General features: G+C 36.7%; 3 protein-coding genes across 3 annotated transcripts; 1 reads left to right on the forward strand and 2 right to left on the reverse strand.

Annotated features, from left to right (window-relative positions):
• The first annotated feature begins 2,449 nt into the window (after window positions 1–2,449).
• On the forward strand, window positions 2,450–7,569 carry LOC136824069 (uncharacterized). Its single transcript, XM_067080228.1, has 5 exons — window positions 2,450–2,552; window positions 4,136–4,459; window positions 5,243–5,623; window positions 5,846–6,118; window positions 7,269–7,569. Exons 1-5 carry the CDS (start codon window positions 2,504–2,506, stop codon window positions 7,367–7,369), a joined length of 1,128 nt encoding a protein of 375 aa, XP_066936329.1. The 5' UTR covers window positions 2,450–2,503; the 3' UTR covers window positions 7,370–7,569.
• Window positions 7,570–8,441: 872 nt separating this feature from the next.
• On the reverse strand, window positions 8,442–12,606 carry LOC136824070 (uncharacterized). The gene is made up of 6 exons (XM_067080229.1): window positions 12,520–12,606; window positions 12,069–12,136; window positions 11,468–11,650; window positions 10,468–10,767; window positions 9,441–9,672; window positions 8,442–8,727 (listed from the first exon to the last, which is right to left on the reverse strand). Exons 2-6 carry the CDS (start codon window positions 12,133–12,135, stop codon window positions 8,511–8,513), a joined length of 999 nt encoding a protein of 332 aa, XP_066936330.1. The 5' UTR covers window position 12,136; window positions 12,520–12,606; the 3' UTR covers window positions 8,442–8,510.
• An 846-nt stretch (window positions 12,607–13,452) lies between these two features.
• LOC136824071 (uncharacterized) lies at window positions 13,453–18,549 on the reverse strand. Its single transcript, XM_067080230.1, has 6 exons — window positions 18,382–18,549; window positions 17,661–17,891; window positions 17,151–17,419; window positions 16,149–16,371; window positions 15,112–15,506; window positions 13,453–13,932 (listed from the first exon to the last, which is right to left on the reverse strand). Exons 2-6 carry the CDS (start codon window positions 17,872–17,874, stop codon window positions 13,684–13,686), a joined length of 1,350 nt encoding a protein of 449 aa, XP_066936331.1. The 5' UTR covers window positions 17,875–17,891; window positions 18,382–18,549; the 3' UTR covers window positions 13,453–13,683.
• Window positions 18,550–19,975: the final 1,426 nt, after the last annotated feature.

Raw genomic sequence — 19,975 nt, forward strand, 5'->3', positions numbered from 1 at the left:
CTTGGTTGAAAAAGAATTAAATAATCTTAAAAGATAACTTTGAAAAGGTATGTTCCTGCTGCACTCTTATTTTTATAAACAATTTTATAAGAAGAACGAGGCTCAAAAAACGACAAAAAACTATTGAAGAACTAAGTTGGGCCTAAAATGACTGAAGTTTCAAGCTTATTGAGGGTTGAGTAAAAATAGGGTATAAAGCTAAATTGTTTCATTCTTGCCCTGGAACTAAAAACAGGATAAGAACGGTTTGAGGCTTAAAATACCCAAAAACTGAGAACAGCCGAAAGCAAACAAAAGTTCAGAGGTTCTTATAAAAAAACAGTATACGTTGTAATGGGACCCTACCGAATGACCACGTCAATTATTACACCCCTGTGTCTAGAGGCGCTGGGACCCCAGCCGCACTGAAATTTGGCAAAAAGTTCGTCCCCAGTCCGAAAAAAACCCAGAATTTCGGCCCCACTGGAAAATTGACTTTGATTTCACCCCATTCGAAATTCAATGTTTAAAAACTGCACTCCAAAACCATCCCTACTGGATTTTTTAATCTTGGAACAATAGAAATTTTATCCCCATTGAGATTTCAATAGAAATTGTCATCCTCGCTGCGAGGAAAGGTTTCGCCGGGGCTGTGAGACAGGGATGTATTATTCGATTAGTTAATACCAAATGAAAGTAGGTAATTGTGATGATTCAGTTTTGTTACTATGGGCAATTAGAATAGAACGTCAACAAGGTGTACTAACGCACTTTGTAATAAAAGCCACACTTTGCAATAAAAGAGGTAGGTAGGTATTACAAAGTGCTACAAGGTGTTACAAAGTGTGTCAAGGTGTATAATAAAGTGTGGCGTTATTACAAAGTGCGTTAGTACACAAGGGCTCTAAGGATTCTATACGAATTACTTATACTTTTAATATATGTCCTTGAATCATCTAAGTGATGAACTTTGAACTTAATACCGGATTAGTGATGACTTTCTGTCATCATACTATTTCATGTTTAGCAATACATGTCATATTGTATCTCCTGTAGTGTAAAGGGAGTCTAAATTATAATTGTAATATATTTTTAGTTTACTCAAAGAAAGTGATATGTTGTAGGAGAGTCGATCTCTTAACAAAAAAGAGGGATTGGTTTGTAGAAGATCATACCTTATCGGGGAAAACTTCGTCGGGGAAAATTTTCGTCAGGAAAAATTTCATCACTTTTCCCCGACGAAGTTTTCCCCGATAAGGTATATTTCTTAGAAAGTTTGATGGTGAAAGAAAAACCTTTTTGGGCGTGGCTGACATGATAAGAATCGACTGTGCGGTTTTACAGTCTTTCATTTTATACACCCCTGTCTCGGCAACACTTTTTTGGTTATTCGTTAGCTTTTTCGGACGTTTTGGGTTGGATAAAAAGCTGGATAAAGTTTAATTTCGATTGTCACGGAATGTCTTTATCTTTCTAGGTTTGGAAAAGTGAAATCATCAGTTTGGGTGAATTATTCCATAGTAGTCTTAGGTCTATTTCCTTTTTGAAATACAATTGGAACCAGTAGACTCGACTGTTCTTATTTTTTTGGCATTTTGAGCCTCAAATTGTTCTTATTTTCTTATTCATAGGGTGTTATTGAGGTGTTTTAGGCGTTATACCCAATTTCTACTACTTCGATCCCTATTTCCTTTTTGAAATTGATGGCGCACATTTACCTAAAAAGCTGGATGGCAGGCTAAAAACTCGTGGTCTAAACCATAATAATATTTTTTTCCTATTACTCACACCAGAAACCCAACACACTCCATCTCAGAGGCATGAAATAATACCTCGTGAAAATTATGATAAAGTAAAATATCAAAAACTTTTATGTTATAACAAAAATTATCAAAAAAGCTTGAATTTAAACATTTGCCTTCAATATTAATTACTATAAAACATTTTAAAAAAAAAGTTCAAAAGCTTTATGCAAACAAATAACTACGATGGAGGGCTTTTTGTGATACAACGAAAAATAAGGGGAGCAATCACAGACTACAGAGCAGGAGAGATAGAGAGAGAGAGCTTTGTTGTGGCAAAACAGGGGAGATGAATTTTGTAGCTGCAAATTAAAATAACATTCACAGTGCTATGTTGCTGTTAAGGCTGTTAAGACCATTGTAAACATAAATAAACTTCTCTAGTATTACACATTGAATCTGAATAGGGCGTTTTCAATTTTATTCTGAGTCACAATTTAATTTTGTGTAGTTTGACAGTTTGCTTTTATCAGCGTTTTAATTTTCGCAATAATTTTTTGAAATTTTCAAAATTTGAACTTTTTTGCTGCTGACTCTACTGAAGTTATTGGTGAATAAATGGGTAATAAATATAAGTTTAAAGTCTGGTAAAGTATTCGATATTAACAAGATATATAAGATATAAGGGAGCTTTACAACAGCTTCATAAGAAATATACATACTTTAATCTTCATCTGCTTTTTATTTCAGAATTCAGTAAAGTTTTTTAGAAAAAAACAAAAATGATGTTGAAAATATCGGTTGCTTTGTTCGCGCTGGTTTCTTTCGCAGGTAAACATACGAGTAAATTCTATCCACCTTTTTTTTGGGTAATTCTCTGCTTGATATTCTGCTAAAACCCCGAGATAGTACTGGGGGCTTCAGAGAGTCTCGTATTGACCGGTATTTTGGTACACGCTTCTTTTTATAAGAATGGTGTAAATCCATTTCATCATGGATATTCTTAACTTTTTTGGGAAAATCATCCTATAATATTCTTACAGCATTCTTAGGTTATGATCCTTATCCAGACACTAGATTTAATATTTAGTACATACGTCTCAAGCATAAAATGGCATTTTTGTGAAAGGGACGAGCCTTACTTGGGGTAATTGACAATTTATAATCGAAAATGCTCTAAAGGCATTCTTAGCTTGAGTAGCCAAATTCCATGACGGTGATATTCTTAGCATTAATCTTATGTTATTCTTATTCTTATCATTATTCTTAATGTTTTGGACATTTTTATCATGGACATTCTTGTAAAGCGTATTCTTATAAAAAAAGCGTGTACTTGAAGGACAGCTGTATTGAAATATCGAAGCATTTTTGACCGATATTTGAGAAATCTTAAGCCCACGCACCGGTATTTCGGTATTTAGTAACTTACGAAGCCCCCCCCTCTCACAACATGGTCATTGTTTACATCTAAGTTACTTTTGAACTTCAAAATATTATTAGCTAAAATTATTCTCTTCTACGTCATTTTTTTTCTTTCCTGGATATTGGGATATCGTGAAAAGAAGAGAAGGCTGCTCAATTAAACAAACCATAGCTTTGATAAAAACCATCTGCTGATAAATTGCTAATTCTCCAGCAAAGATTGTTGATGTTTGCAAATTTCTAATGAGAAAGAAACTGATTTGATTATAAAAACAGCCCTGTATCATTGATCCGGTGAGAATATTTTTAACAATGGTAAAAACGAAAGCACTTTAATACCAAATTGGCGATGGAAAATGTCTTGTGGGATTTTATACTGTCTGCAGCTAAAAATTCTAATACGTTAGAGAGCAGTGCTTATGGGATTTAGAGATAGGATAAAACTTCAGTATCGTTTTCCAATAGGGTTGAAAATTTCAAGATATTTTATTCTCATCAGGGACGAGTTTATAGCCGACTTTCCAGAGCGAAATAGTTAAACAAAACACAAGTAAATCAATCGTTTAAAGTGGTAACCCGGGGGTACTTAGGTAAATGGATAGTACGGTATGTTCAGCCCTTAAGGGTACGTTTTTTGGATTTCCAAAGTCCCGCTAAGGGTCGGAAAAAAATCAGAAAATCTAATTTCAGTCCCACTAAGGGTCGGAGAAATAGGAAAATTTCAACTTTTTACCCCCGGAAAGATCGAAATTTGGTCAAAATTGGTCAAATTTGTCCCAATAAGGGTCGTAAAAAATTCACAAAAGTTTCCTTTGTTTTCTCCTTTTGATTACCAGTAAGGGCCCAAGAGTCGAAAGTTGGACGGCACCCTCCCCATCAGCTCGCAACCCTAGTATCCCCCCCGGGAGTGATAAGCATCGCTTCCACCCTAAATATCAGTTTTTTCGAATACACATTTATAATCTATCTTGATTTTATGTTTTATGTTTCAGCATGTGCATGGCCTGGAGGTCAACGGGTAATCGATAGTAACGCACGTGGCTTTACAGTTATTCACGATGAAGCTGATAACTCCAATAACGAAACACTATATGCATTCTCGTACGAAATTGCCAACAAACCAAGCTATTTCTACTCTCAAGGTTTTCTCAGTACAGGCCATTCTAGCCCTAATTTAACGCTCAGTGGGTTAAGAATCAATGAAATCATATCCTTCAAAGTATGCAACTACCAACTTGGCACAACAATCACCAATGATTTGTTTTCATCGGCTACAGATATCAGTGTTAAACGTTCTGAACTGGCAGGAAATACTTGTAAGTCATTTTTTGTCCGAATATGTCCGAAGTCAGTATCATACAGAGCGATCAAAAAGAAAAACTTTTCCATGTATTTTGTATATTAAAAAGTACCCTATCGGGGGAAAAAATGTCGGGGGAAAGTGATGAAAATTTTGAGGAGGTGACGAAATTTTTTTCCCGATTATTTTTATCCCCGACCAAAATATTTACCCGATTTGTTTTTCCCAACCAAAATGCAAATCCAAATTTTTTACGTCTCTATTAACCGAAATGAAATTAGTGCTTTAAACGTCGAATTACAAGATCTATTTTCGAGCTAGTGAAGGAAACCATTTCATTTGGACAATTTAATCGGGAGAAGTAACTAAATTGTAAATTTGGTCGGGGAAAAGTGACGAATTTTAAATTTTGGTCGTGGAAAAGTGACGAAAATGCCTCTAAATTTCGTATTTTTCCCTAAATCCCACATGCCATATACGCCATATAATACACTTTTTTATAAGAAAATTGTGCAAATCGTATATAGAACTAAAACTAGAACTCCTGAGTAGGCAAAGGTTATTTTTCATGATGAATCAAAGGTGTACTACAAAGTGTTCTCGACAGTATGGTCGAGGAGACATGGCTTCATCTAAAACTTTGAGACGTTAAATTCGAAAGATTTAAACTAATTATAATTGATTCCTAAGACCTTCACTCTATACAAAAGTACTCTATTCTCATAAATAGAGGCTGGAGATCATCAAATACTTTCAAACCTTTCCAGCTGGCACTAAAGGTCAAACCCTTCTTTTTCAGTGGTACCAGGAATTCCATTAAATCTTAAAGTCATTGCTGGTAGCTCAAATAAATTTCACAGTGCAACTGTCACCTGGGATAACCCACAAAACATCCAAGACTCAACCAATGAAACAGATAAATCTATTCAATATAAATTCGAAATATGCAGATATAACAGATTCACTGAAATGAAATCTAAATGTGAAATTGAAGCTGACATTTTGAGAAACAAAGCTTCAACAACGCAATCGACCGAACAAACAAAATCCAGCAAGCTGTATGATTTTAATTTCCACCCTTCAAAATCAGATGAGCTCGTCTACCGTATTACTGGCATTGCACTGAATGGTACTGCAGGTCCAACAGCTGAAGCTATTGCCAGGCTGAACTCCACCTTGGGTAAGTATGATCTTGATATTTTCAATAAGCTATATTTCAATTTTATTGAATTTTATTCGTGTTTTTTTATAAGAACGAACGGAATATAAGCATATAATGTTTCGATGGCAAACCTACGGAACTTTTACTTTCAGGTAGGCATTTGCGTTGTTTTATATGTTCGAACAAAAATATGTGCAATCAATTTCAAAACATAATCAAAGTATTTTTAACAATTTCCAGCACCAAAAGCTCCATATAATGTTACTGTTGCTTTGCATACTGAAATTTACGCTGATACGCTCACGTTGTCATGGTTATCGGCCGATCAAGGTGTCAATTACGTCAGATACAACATTAAAGGCAACAGTACAACAATGATGAAATCAGGATCCTCACCGATGGTTATCAGTGGTTTGCGAAACAGTACAGAATATGAATTCCAAGTTGGCGTTTATACTGAACGAAATGGTGGCAGTGAATATTCAGTAAAATACACTGCATCAACTACAAATGGTAAGTAATTCTTATCCCAGCTGGCACACAATGTCGTTTCAACGTTTATCTAACGTTCACAACGTCCACATAACGTTAGATGTACGTTGAAAACAACGTTGTAGCCAGCTGGGGAAATTCACATCACTCATGGCGTTCTAAGTCTTAGATTTAAAACGCAATGATATCACTCCATTTTATGTTAGAGTCTTGGTACCAATTTTATCACATGTTTATTGCTCCGTACAGCCCTTCTTTACGACGATAGCAAATTTATGTATTTCACTTTTGAGGACGGTAAAGTGACTGAAGCGATTTGGAAAAACCCGCAGTTTTGACCCGAAAAATCGAGGACGCGGTAAAAGTGCTGATTTACCGTCGTCCTCAGTCAGTCAGGATTTAGACAAATTAGAACCTTTACCGTCTCCGTCGCAGAAAAACACACATACATAAACTCCATAATAATGAGTTTATAAAATTCTAATCGAATTAGGGTATGGGACAAGCGCAAGACTAGACTGGCACGCCAGTCGGGCTTATCTGATATTCCGATGGTGTTTTGGCGGCCGCCCACGCTAAAGCTCTGAAGGAGCGGGCCAATATCACCATCGGAGACCTATAGTAGTCATCGTTTGATGTACCGCATCACAGTCGTGTCTAGCTGTCCTTACACTTTTTGCTTGACCATCGGTTGCACCCGACTGAATTTAGCATGAAAATCTCTGCTGCCTGAGAAACCTTACAGAAAAATGAAAAATGGTAACCCAAAGGTTCCAGATGTTAAAATTTTCCCGACCTTCAGAGCTTTAGCGTGTCGGAAGAAAATTTCTACATCGAGTACCAGATAGCAGTCGGGCTGGAACGGTATCACGTGGGGAAATGAGCGTAGGAGTTAGGTAAGCGTAGGATCTAGGAAGAAATTTTGTCGGCGGCAAGGGCTGAAAGCAGCAGCCTCTCACCAACTTTTGCTTGTTCTCCTACGTAGCTCTTATTCTAGCAAACGCCCGCCGCCTTTATGTTCCTGCCCACTTGACATAGTTTGCTAGTCTAGCGCAAGACAAGCGCAATCACTCGATTACTACAACCTAGAAAGACAATAAATTTTCAAATTAAGATATGCGGTCCAAATATATCAATGAAGATCTAATGATTTTGTTTTTTCAACCCATAGAACCGAGACCAACTCCAAAACCAGGAAACAATGGAACGATGCTGACATCATCACTTTTCTTATTACTTTCATCTCTATTTGCTGTCATCAAATTCTTGTAAAGAGAATTGTAACAGAATACTCCCAGAATGCATTATAGTCACAAGAATCCAACTTTATTTACAACACACTTGAAATCTTTGGCAAACTCACATCACCGTCATTCAAGATTTTATGTACATAGGAATTATCGTCGCAATTTTTTTCGCCAAACTTACATTTTGGGAAATATTAAAAGAACACACGAACAGATATATATTTATTCATTTTGTCTTTCTTATTTGAAAAAATTTTTATAATCGAGCTTAATGTTGTAAAGTTTGTTTGTAATGAAAAATCTTCGATGCCCTCAAAAATAGTTTTTCGTATGAAAAATTGTACTTTTCAACAATACTTTTGGAAAAGAAGACATGGGTAGCCCGGGGCGGGGGGGGGGGGGGGGGGGGGGGGGGGGGAAATAGGGTACGCGGGACATGCCGCTGATCAGGGTCCCTTTTTTAGGCTCTGAAGATATCTGACAGGGTCCAAAATCTACTAATTTTCAAGATGTGCATCTGACAGGGTCCACTTTTGGTTATTTGGACAATTTTTCAGGGAAAAAAATGAGAAAATTTTTCAGTTTTTCGTCTACTTTTAGTCATTTTGCCACTTGTTAGGGTGGAAATTGACTTTCAATTTTTTGTCCTGACAGTGTCCATGTTGTCCGTCAAGGTCAGTGCCCCCCTCCCGGGATGGGTAGGAGCAAGGTTATATTATAGATATATGTATCGTATAGATAAGCTATTTGTAATTTAAGAAAGAAACTTATACTTTAGATTTTATTACGAAAATATACACTTGATTTAGAAAAATAATTAAAATACGATTAGAAGGTTGAGTGTTACGAAAATTTGAACTTTGAAGACTGGTTTCAGGCTGGCGAAATTTCCATCAGTTTCTGCAGCTCCGGCTGCCATTTTGAGACAATTGACGGTTACCAGAAACTACTATGGAGAAATCCATTCGTGATATTAATGACGTAATGTTTTGTACGGGAAGCGCCAAAAATAACCCAGGCGTTTTCCACTAATTTCACTGTTTAAATTCAAAAATAGCGACAAACACCCGGTCTTTTTAAGTGGTATTCCTTACAAAACATTACGTCGTGAATATCACGAATTCCAGTCTTCAGAATTTAGTGGCTACATCAGAACTTGATGGAAATCATTTTAATCTTTGAACTTGTTGAGTGAACTGTCCAATATAATTCCCTTTCGGAGCATAATGCGCCACAACATAGATATGAGTTTGATCTCTACTGATTGCCATTCCGATACCGATCCTCTTTGAGTCCTTCCAAACCATTTGCGTGAAATGTCCTATCATTTTGCCAGGTGTTCCCGTTCCAGTTGAAAAGTTATAATCCTTGATCTCGTCATACCTATGGAAAGTTTACAAATTTTTGAAATGAAGTTTATATAGTAAGATTTGTCCCGGGGGGGGGGGGGGGACAGTGGGTTTACCAACTGACGGTATGTGCGGCGAAAAAAATGGCTTTTAGAATCGCACCCTTATAGTGCAGAAAAAAATCGGTGAAATTCATACCCTTACAGTGCATTTTTTCAAATTTTAAACCCTTTTCGAGCAAAAAAAATCAAGATTTTTCCGGGGATTTGTCTTATTCGTAAAATATATGATGGTGCATTATAGCATGATAGCTATCCTGTCGAAATCACTTCGAGATCTGTACAGCCGGACTCGTCCACTAAGAACACAAGTCCTCCACTTAGATGGACTAGAGGTGTGTGACCGACAAAGCTGCCAATAGCCTGGTGTAGGGCATGTGTCGGCTCAGACGAAAACGCATTCACTTGGCAAGCGTATCGTCACATCTAAAGCACTAAGTCTAACCCCAACCGCAAGAGCCAAAATAGATGATAACTACACACTACGGCAGCCATAGTACAATCCCCTAGCACAAAAAAACTTGGTGTAAAAAAAAAATTAGAAGGATTTTTCCCAAGTGAGATGTACCTTATAACCACAGCTCCCAAAGGAAAACGTTGACTTCCCATTCCAACAGGAAAAATTTATACTCTACATCATAAATACGGACCAAAAAATTAGGAGCATACTGGTGCAGGCGATACTAACCATAAGTCTAGTGCTCGCGTACATCTTCCTTCCTTGGTCACACGACCAGAACTGTAACCATAGTATAGATTCTCTCCTTTGTCAGCAAGATCACTACTATGTTTGAAGTTCTTCGTTCGTGCTAATTCCTCAGCATACAATTGAGCAGAACGTTGCAACGCATTATCCCATGAAAGTGGATCTGTCATTCTGTGTCTGCTTCGGTACACGTTATGCTTTTCAAAACATTCAGCTGAATATGTAAAAATTGGAATTTTTATATGAAAAGTGGGATTTTAGTGGGTTATCGCTTTGGTTATCGTAAGGAATTTTATGATACATACTATAGAAATATGAAGACACCCATTTTTAACGAAATGTAAGTACCTAAGATTCGTGGAAAGAAAATTTTAGGTCGTAGTTTTGACTAAAAACACACTCATTCCTATTTTAAAACAAGATTTTATACAGTGGGAGTATCTATAGCTCGAACATTCAAGGAAAACGTTTTGTAGAGTTGACAAAGGTTTGATAATACCGTAGATTGGTCTAATGTCGACATCAACCACTTCTAATTTCGCCACCCTTCTTTAGAGATAGGAATAATAGGAAGATCGGAATCACTGATAGACAAAAAATTTATTCCTCTCCTGATCGCTAAGCAAAAATAAATTAGTTTCAATCAATGAATCAATGATTACGAGCTTCCCATCATTCCTATCTCTAAAGAAGGGTGTCGAAATTAGAAGAGGGATGTCGATATTAGACCAACTTACGGTACTGGTGGAATCCGCAATAGAGAAATATTTAAGTCAGGTTTAAGAAATATCAGTTTGAGAATTTCTTTTTTCTCCGTCACTTACTTAAACATTTCACCAGTTTCCCCTGACTATATTTTCCCATTTAATGTACGGAGACTCGGGCTATAGAAATTTCACGTACACTTTAACAGAAAAACACTAACCTAGCAAATATTCCGCATTATTCCCACTTAGTTTGAAGAGGGGGGCTTTGTAGTGAGAAGTAAAAAATAAATTCATATATTTACATAGCAGGCTGTCTCGTGGTCCTGTTCCAGACGAAGGTTTTGGAGTTGGCTTAACTGGGGTGGGTTTCACAGGTGGCTCAATTGGTGGCGTTTCTGTTTTAGGTTTCGGTTTTTGTTTGTTTTTATTTTTCATTTGATTTCTTTTCTTTTCAGCTCTTCTTCTTTGTTGTTCTTTTCTTCGTTCCATCCGGAGTTTTCTTTTCATGATACGTTGCAATCTACGTTTTTCAGCTCTTGCTTTTCGTTGCATTTGTTGACGCTGTTTCATTTCTTGCCTTTTAGTTAGTCCACCATTTTGAACTAAGAACAATCGAACGGGGACTTTTAATTACAGTACGTATAAGAATGGGTGACTATTAAGTAGGAAATTATAGGGGAAAACTTTTGAGGAAGAATTTCACATTGGAATGAGATCCCTTTTAGTCTAAAATTTTCAGAGCTCATACCTTATTGGTATATATTTTCGCGTGTTACAAATTTTCGCGAATCGCGAATTTTTTTCGAAAAAACGTGTTTCGCGTGTATTAAATTTCGCGATTGCCGACTTCTGGAAAATTTTCGCGTGTATTAATTTTCGCGATTTACTAAACTAGGTATTTTCAGAAAGTGGGAATATAAAGCAAGAAAAAGACTGATTTTGCTTGAAACACAACGTTTTTGATGTTAAAATACTAACAAAATACTAAGAAAATTTTTTTCGCGTGTATTTAATTTCGCAATTTTGTAATTTTGAAAAATTTAAACAGTATTAAATTTCGCGAAAATTGACCAAAAAACTCGCGAAATTAAGTACCCGCGAAAATTTGTAACACGCGAAAATATATACCAATAAGGTAATTCCTTTACACCATGCATCATTTGTGACTTTCACCTCACTAGGGGGGGGGGGCTGAGAGCCGGGAGTGGGCAAGTAACCTGTCAACAAAGGAACCTTGTATTCCTGGGAAGATATGATGATTAAACTATTTCTGGGATGCACGCAGCCTGGGCACACACATACCTGTTCGAGTAGAAGTTACAATTCTGACTGCGCCGTTTAAATTAGCCAAGTGATTGTTAGTGTTACCATCCACGCTACATTCGCCGCACGTTTTCTGGCAAGCAACAGCTAACATAACGTGAACGTCACAATTTGACGCAATGTGTTTACATAACGGTGATGCATCTTGACAATCCTCATTTGCTATGGAAGAAATTTTATGTGTTTAAGGTAGATGAGAGACCATCTTGCGCCATTTAAAAAAGTATACACCTGCTCTAGAGTCCTGGCTGTACCTCTACCCGCTAGAGGAATTGGCCTAAATTTGCTCCCGATGAGAATAATACCATTGAATTTCATAAATTGGACACTGAACCTTCTGGCAAGTCCACTAGTGCAAAGAGAGTAAGGTTTTGGAATCCCCATCGAATTTTGAGCAGTACTAAACAATATGTGACCAATAAAACCCCCATTCACAAACAAAGGACATTTTCCGTTCCCAATTGGCATCAACTTCTTCATTCTTTTCCCAGCGGCGAAAAGAATCTCACGGAGTCAACTGATGAGACAGGGGCATTAAATTTTCCCCTGACTATTAGATTTTAGCTGAATAGAATTTTACCTGCTGTGATTGGTAATAATAACAGTAGAAGACAAAGAGAGCTGATACAAACCAAGTTGTTCATCATCCTGAAAGAAACAATTGATGAAAAAAGAATGAACAAGAATACAAAAATCAATACAATAGCATACCGCAGTGAATCTAAAAATAGACATTGGTTTTTCTGTTTGACCGAAATTCAATCCCATCACCCTTCGCGTTAACTACGCCTGCATGCAAATTACACTCAACTACAAAGAAAAAGTAATGACTTTCACGACTTTTTAATTAAGACGAAAAGGATTGTGGGATTGATTTTCGGTCAAGTGTTAAAAGTAATAATTATGACGTTTGCATAACGGTGTGCTATCTAAAAGTCAAAAGAAAAGACCAAAGATTGAGAAATTTCGGTTCATCCAAAATCTAACAATAATAGTTTCAAGGAAACTAAATAGGAAATATTCATACATACCTTGCTTTTGCTCTGGTATAACACCAAAATCAGAAAAAAATGCGAAATTTCAGCACGTGCGTCCCTGTCAAAAGCGGGAAAGAAACTGATGCTTCAACAAAAACATCATTTACTTATACATTTCACCCTTAAGTTACACAATATATATCAGACATCTATTCCTGCTTAACCCAGCTGGTACAAAACATTGTTTCAACGTTTATATAACATTATATGAACGTTGTGAATGCTAGATAAACGTTAAAGCAACTTAGTGTGTCGGCTAGGAAGTCTTCTTCATTTCAATCCCATTGTCATAGAGGCTACTATACTCTTATTGAACGGTAAATCTGATTGGTTTGTTGGAACACGTGACTATAACGACAAACCAATGAGATGCATCGTAGAAACATTTTGATCCATCGATGCACCAACAAGTTTTAATTTGAAATCTGAGTCAAGGCGACTAAATTCTTCAAGATTCAATACATCGTTTTGTTTTTACAGAGAAATAACCAATCAAATGAAAGCTTGAATTCAGCTAGTATCATTGCCATGAAAAACAGCGCATTTTCCTTAAAACTCCGCCGGCACGCATAACGGATTTAAGTGTGGATGTTAAAGCTTGAAATAATCTATTCAATCAAAAAGTATCTGCTCAATACTAATATTTCCGGGTTTTCAAATTTTCTAATTGGTCACTTCAACTATAATTACTAGAAATCCACAGTATCCATGGTAACGTGTAATCACATGAAACACGTCTACAGTAAATGTCAAACAATCAAAGCCAGGAATAAAAAACGTCCGTTGTCAATGGCAACGTAAATCAACTTTCCATATGTAAGCAAGGATGTTAATACAACCTTGAACTCATTCAGTTCATTCAAGACAGGATAGGAACTGGAAAAAGTATGGTTTCGTACCGGTGGTAAGATCAAAAGACGATTGGGTATAGCAGAAAAGTAGTGCTCTATGTGTAAACTGTTTTTTCTTTCAGAAAAAAACATTTTTTGTTTATAATTTTTCAAAAAAGCCACCTGACAAACCTTAGGCAATCACTACAATTTTTTGTGACAGACACTTTTTCAAAACTCAATCATAATGTAAAATATTACAGAAATATTCGTGTTATAGGGTCTTGACCATAAAAAGGTTGCAATTTAATATTCGCATTCAGTGCGTTCACCTCATATGGATGTGAAGTAATTCCAATCTTCGTTCTTCACAAAACTTTGCCAGCTTGTTTAAAACTCTGGTTTGCTTATTCTCCAATATATTTTCTTGGATATTGAAATAGTTTGGAAGATGTTTTGCTCGACATTTCTCTGCCAGTGATTCCAGCATATCCATGTAGCATTGGCCGATGTTTTGATTAGCCCAATAATTTTCCTTCTCGTCGAACTTTTCTTCATTTATCCAAAACAAGTGATGCTTAAAGGTGGATACATATTAACGTGGGATTGATCTATAGTTGATGATATTTAACACTTTAAGTGCCACGGTCATTTTTTTAAAAGAAAATTGCTAGTTCAAACTTTAAAGGCTTATATCTCGAGAACTAGAAGGAGTTAGAAGTTCGTTCATAGCTCGTTGGATAGCTTAGAGTCTTCTCTTTCCGATTTAGGAAGGGTGGGGTGGGCGGCAGTTAAGAGGGGGGGGTAGGTAATGGAAATTAAAGTACCTGCCTGAATGATGGAAGGATGCCCAATGCAATGATAAAACTTCAATTTAATTCGCTGGAGGACAGAATCAAGTAAAACAGGGCCAAATTTGGAGGTTCTTGGATCAATTGTTGACCAAAGATTTTCAAAAAACGGTCAAAATCTTAAAAAAGAGGATTTTTGTCAAATTTTTGCATTTTTTTGCATTTTTGGCTTAAAATCTCGCTGGAAAGACTCACTTTTGATTTTTTTGCTTGACCATGAAGCCCAATCTAATTCCTACGAGTTAGACCAAAAATGACAATTTCTAACTCAAACTGGGCATTACAGGAGGGCTTCGCCCTCCTACATAGCCCATGTCTGATATATACGATATTAACACTTAAGGGTTAACATGAAAAGCACAACAATCTTTAATTCAAACAGACGTACCCGAGGGAATTTAAGCAAAAATGGGTGCTCCATCCGAGTTGGTGTAAAAAGAACAAGAAGTCAAGAAGTGTTTCCTAATGATCTTAGGTTTTTCACATTAGCAGACCAAAAAATGACAGAAATTCAAAATAGTTGGAATTTTTTTTTAAATGGAGAAAATATTTCTCAAAAGCTGTCAATCTTGATGCAATTCGCTAATGAAAACTTGTCACAAGATTCTGAAACGTGATTTCAAGACGTGGCAATCGGAACCATACGCCGGAGGCTTGAAAGGAATTTCCAAAGGAGTTTTTGTAAAAAATATCTGATCTCTAAGGGTCACATTAAGAGGTCATCTAATCTGGCACGCACATACTCAGCCTCCCTAAATCCTAATACCTTCACCCATCCCAGGATAACTAAACAGAAACAATGCGGGTAGTAGTGATCCAAACTTGGACCCCTCAGTTCGTGATGCTGAAGCATTAGACCAATTTCACAATAAAAGTATAAGAAAAAGTGAAAAAATTTGCATTACCTTAAACAAATAGGTGGAAATTCCTTTCAAGCCTCCGGCGTATGGTTCCGATTGCCACGTCTTGAAATCACGTTTCAGAACCTTGTGACAAGTTCGTCGGCACTCATTAGCTCCATCAATGAATTGCATCAGAGATGTAATAGCTTTTGAGAAAGATATATACCAAAATCGTTGGTGTTTTGGTACTAAAATGATGCCTGCTTCTTCAATTTTTGCAATTTGAAGATCAGATAAGACGTCCTCTGTTTCTTCTCTAGGCCATCCGTAGATGTTAACAGGGATATTAGTTTTGATTGATGCAGAAAGGTCGATACTAATTTCGTGATCGATTCCAGGGATGTGCTTGATAAACATCGTGATTGCTGGTCCATTTGGATAACATTTCAATCTAACCTCTAGTAAATCCAACGAAGAAAAATATTGTGAAAATTAAACCCATGTATTTAGAGGTACACAAATGAAAATTTATCTGGAAGCATTGATATAAAGGCATTATTCGTAACGCAAAGCCCGGGGGGCACTGGGTTTGCGGACTGACGGTATGTGCGGGCCAAAAATTTGCTTTTAAAATTGCACTCTTACAGTGCAGCAAAAATCGGTGAAAATCATACCCTTAGACTGCGTTTTCCCCCAAATTTTCAATCCTTTTCGTTTTAAAAAATGATCAAAATTCTAGCATTTTTGGTCAAAATTCTAGATTTTTCATGAATTTTCTGAATACCCTTACAGTGCATCTTTAGTTTTTCCGACCCTTACCGTGCATTTTAAACATCTTGGAAAAGGTATCCTTAGGGCCCACACATACCCGTCGGTCATTTTGCCCAGCTGCCCCCCCCCCGGGACGTAAAGTCACGTGATAAACCTTTCAACCAATAAGATCTAATTATTTGAAGGGGAAAACAAACAATGGTTTGACACCATAAAATGTTTTGCACACTAAACACATTAGGCCAAACAATAGCGTTCTCTTCCCCTAAATTTAAGACGTCATACTGTTCGTTCCCCAAAATGAATTTAAAACAATGAACGGAACGTACCTAGGTCGCCGATATCAATTTCATCCAGGGCGTTTTTAATTTTTACATACAAATCTTCTTGGACCCATCTAGGTATAAATTGTTGGTAGTACGACAGCCTGGTAATATTAGGTGGTGCATTGTTTCTGTGTAACGGTGCAACATATCCATTCGGAACAACCACTTTCTCATTTGGAAAGAGGTCTCTCAATCCAATGCGTTGATGTAACGGTTCAAAGTCATACTATGGTGAAATGGCAACTTTATGTATTTGTACTGGCGGAGTGACAGAAGCAATTTGGAAAAACCCCCAGTTCTGACCCGAAAAGTCGAGGATGGTAAAGTGTCTCAGCTAATTAGGATCTAGACAAATCGGAAGCCAATCATCTCCGTCGCTGATAAACACAGATACATAAACTTGCTAATTCCTTTAATCAGAACGGACCGAAAAATCTCGGGAAAAATTAGTACATAATCATATTCCATATGTTATAAATAGAGAATACAGATAAAGCCAAAAATGTGCCTTAGCTTGGGTCAATCTTTGCACTAAGTGCGCTTGTCGCACTTTTAGTTCAAGAGGAAAGCCCATACCCACATTTTACGGGGCCCCCATGTGTAATGAGTACTTCAGGACTTCGCAAAAATAACGGTTCTCCTGCTAGCCGAAATCTAGAAGATTGTTATGTACACTCCTGTGTCACAGACCCGCTGGGACCCAGCCCCACTGGAAAATCTGGCAAAAATTTCGTCCCAGTAGGATGATACCCTGGAATTTTAGCCCCACTGGGAAATTGACTTATATTTCATCCCCACTCGAAATTAAATGTTTAAAAATTGCACTCTGGATTTTTTAACCTTTGAACAATAGAATTTCTATCCCCATTGGGATTTCAATAGGAATTTCTAAAAAGTTCCAATAGGGCTGTGAGACAGGGGTGTTTACGTCTGACAAACAGGAAGATGTTATTAAAGCACAATCAGTCCTGATTACCCATGATTCATAAGAATGAAAAAACATACATGCTCCATATCAAATACGACAGTCCGACCACTGTGAATAAATTGTTGAAACGTTTCCTTTAGGACAATATTGAAGTCAAATTCATCAGCAACTATGATTTTGGTTTGGGTTGACGTACTTCCGGCTGGTTCGATTATTTGTGAGTACATTCTACCATTGGGTTGTCTTATAACGTTCCTCATGATCTTTTTGAGAAAATCTTGTACAAAAATTCTTGCTCTTCGACGATCGGTACGAGTAACAATGACTTTCTCTAGGTAGTACGCACCTAGATAAGTAAGTAAGTGAAAAGGAATGATACATTTGGTCTTAAAAGGTTAAAAAGCAAGACTAGCGGCCACACTCATAGTCATAAAGAAGGTTAAACAAAGAAGGTGACCGCATGGTTTTATCATAGTAATGAAAATTGAAAAATTGTCATTATATTATTGGCGTAAGAATAAAAAGAATGAAACTTTTCAAGCTATGATAAATTGAACCAATTATAATCAAATCAGAAACAATTTTACCTTGGAGGTATAGTTGCAACTGTTCGTCTAGTGTTTCCGGAGCCAATGGGGGAGGTCTGTGAATTGAATCTTTACAATGTTGCTCAAGGTCAGTCAATGAATTGCATTTTTGAGCACATGTCAAGCATGGGTAAAACAGGTAGTCTTTGATATGTTTATCGCGGAGTTGTCGGCTGTTAAACCTTTCGTCGCAGAATCTGCATTGACAAACCATTTCATGGATCTGATTTTCTAAAATCAAATAAGGAATATATTATCAGCTGACTGGAGCAGCGTAGACAGCAGGAGGGGCGCAGAATTTGTGTAGGAGAGCAGATTTTTATGATACTGTAATTATCTATTCATTATGTAAAAAGATAATTAGAGTCTCATAAAAATCTGCTCTCCTACACAAATTTTGCGCCCCTCCTGTCTACGCTACTGAACCGTATGTAGTATAAAGTTAGGGCATTTAGCTACGGCGCAATAAGGTCTTGGATTCAACCCCCGGTCGGGTCATACCAAAGATTTCGTACTTAGTTGAAAATGGTACTTGATGCATCTCTGCTTGAAGCTCAGCAATACCCTTTTTATCTGATGTTCGTAAAAAATATCTAGAGTAATTACGTTGAAATTTTAAGATTCGAGGACCATCCAAGAATATGCGTGGGACAAAAAGAATTGCGTTGAAAGAATAAACGTTTGAAATAAATTTAAAGAAAAACTTAAATTATACACTTACATTTTCGAAGAGTTATATACTTTGTTCGTGTACTTGATTTCTGCTCTCTTTTTGCAAAATGTTGTTGTCAAGCATCATAGAAGGTTTTGGCATCATAAAAAGTCATATCATTCCATGACTTTCTAAGTAGTGGTCTCGCTCGCTAAGCATTCAAAAGGACTATTATTCAATTGGAACGTTCGACCATGACACTCGTTATTTGACACTCTTGGCATTGATAAATTGCCCGCCAAAATTATTTCAATGACTTTATTGACAATGTAAATAGACTTTTTAGGGAAATTTTTCTAGGAATTTTCTTTGTTGCAAAGAAAAAATGCTAAAAGTTTGTATCGTATAGTAACTTATCAAAATGTCGGGGTTTTAATTAGTTGGGGTAAAATTTCGTCAGAGAAAAATTTCGTCACCTAGAGGCATATATTTCGTCACTTTTCCCGAACCAAAATTTCAAATTCGTCACTTTTCCCCGACCAATTTACAATTTAGTCACTTCCAACTAACTAAATTGTCCAAATGAAATGGTTTCCTTCACTAGCTCCAAAAAAGATGATTTAATTTGACGTTTAAAGCACTAATTTCGGATAATAAAGGCGTAATTCAAATTTGCATTTGAATAAGTTCGGGGGAAAATCAGTTAAAAACTTTAGTCGGGGATAAAAAAATGGAGTAAAAGTTTTGGTCGGGTGATAAAATGTCAGGGAAAAATTTTGTCATCCACTCAAAATTTTCCTCACTTTCCCCCGCCATTTTTCCCGGATAAGGTATATTCTATAGTAGTATCCATTCGGTGTCGTGGAACTGGGATATTTTTTTACAGCGGCTTCTCACTGACCCAGTAGGGGTAAAAATAACTGAGTGAAATTCTGATTGATTTCCCAATATTTTTTTTTGGCTGGGAATTTGAATTCCATTGTTTTCAAGTCAGAGAAATTAGTTGGGATTGAAAAAGTAGAAAATATTTTGCAGTGAGGATTTGTTTATTTGATTATTTTCAGAAAGGACAAAAATTGGAAGATAAATAATTTTCCACTGGGGATATTTTAGCCAGTTGTTTTTCCAGTGGGAGTAGTTCCCACCGAGTCTATGAGAAGGTGTTTTTTTGTACCGTGAAAAGCACAGGCCAAAATTATATATTGATCCGTGCCGACCAATCGAGATTCCATTCAGCGCGCAATCAACGCAGAGAAAAATAACCATGACGACCATCCAAGATCTTGGATAAAGTTCAAAGTTGATAATTTTACTCCCGTCGTTGAAAACACAATTGAAAACTCAACCTCTGATTCTCAGGGTAGGTTTTTTTAAACTGAGAGAGTCATATGAGAGTCATTATAACTCACCTTGAATATGTTTAGTGATCCATGTTTTAGAATTCACTGTCTATCTTAGACGATGTTATCGTCCATTACAATGATAGTAAAGGCGGGAAAATATGGCAGTATGATGGCGTTATGGCGGTATACGGAAAAAAAATCGGCGGTCGAGTTTCGAAGAAGACTGGCAACTCTATTAGACTTAAATGAAGCAAGATTCTGAGATCCTGAGATCCTAAGTCTTTTTCTCCCTAATGTTAAAACTCAGAGTTTTAAAACTG

The sequence above is a fragment of the Clytia hemisphaerica genome, unplaced genomic scaffold (assembly GCF_902728285.1).
Source record: "Clytia hemisphaerica strain Z4C2 unplaced genomic scaffold, Clytia hemisphaerica genome assembly, whole genome shotgun sequence".
Taxonomy (NCBI): Eukaryota; Metazoa; Cnidaria; class Hydrozoa; order Leptothecata; family Clytiidae; genus Clytia; species Clytia hemisphaerica.

Coding starts and splice junctions, on each gene's coding strand:
- LOC136824071 (XM_067080230.1), bottom strand. CDS start 17,874: ATGGTTTGTCAATGCAGATTCTGCGACGAAAGGTTTAACAGCCGACAA. Junction 16,372..17,150: donor TCGTATTTGATATGGAGCAT/GTATGTTTTTTC, acceptor ATTTCACCATAG/TATGACTTTGAACCGTTACA. Junction 15,507..16,148: donor AATTGATATCGGCGACCTAG/GTACGTTCCGTT, acceptor TGGATTTACTAG/AGGTTAGATTGAAATGTTAT.
- LOC136824070 (XM_067080229.1), bottom strand. CDS start 12,135: ATGATGAACAACTTGGTTTGTATCAGCTCTCTTTGTCTTCTACTGTTA. Junction 10,768..11,467: donor TGTAACTTCTACTCGAACAG/GTATGTGTGTGC, acceptor GATTGTTCTTAG/TTCAAAATGGTGGACTAACT. Junction 8,728..9,440: donor ACGCGAGCACTAGACTTATG/GTTAGTATCGCC, acceptor AACTTTCCATAG/GTATGACGAGATCAAGGATT.
- LOC136824069 (XM_067080228.1), top strand. CDS start 2,504: ATGATGTTGAAAATATCGGTTGCTTTGTTCGCGCTGGTTTCTTTCGCA. Junction 4,460..5,242: donor TGAACTGGCAGGAAATACTT/GTAAGTCATTTT, acceptor CTTCTTTTTCAG/TGGTACCAGGAATTCCATTA. Junction 6,119..7,268: donor CACTGCATCAACTACAAATG/GTAAGTAATTCT, acceptor TTCAACCCATAG/AACCGAGACCAACTCCAAAA.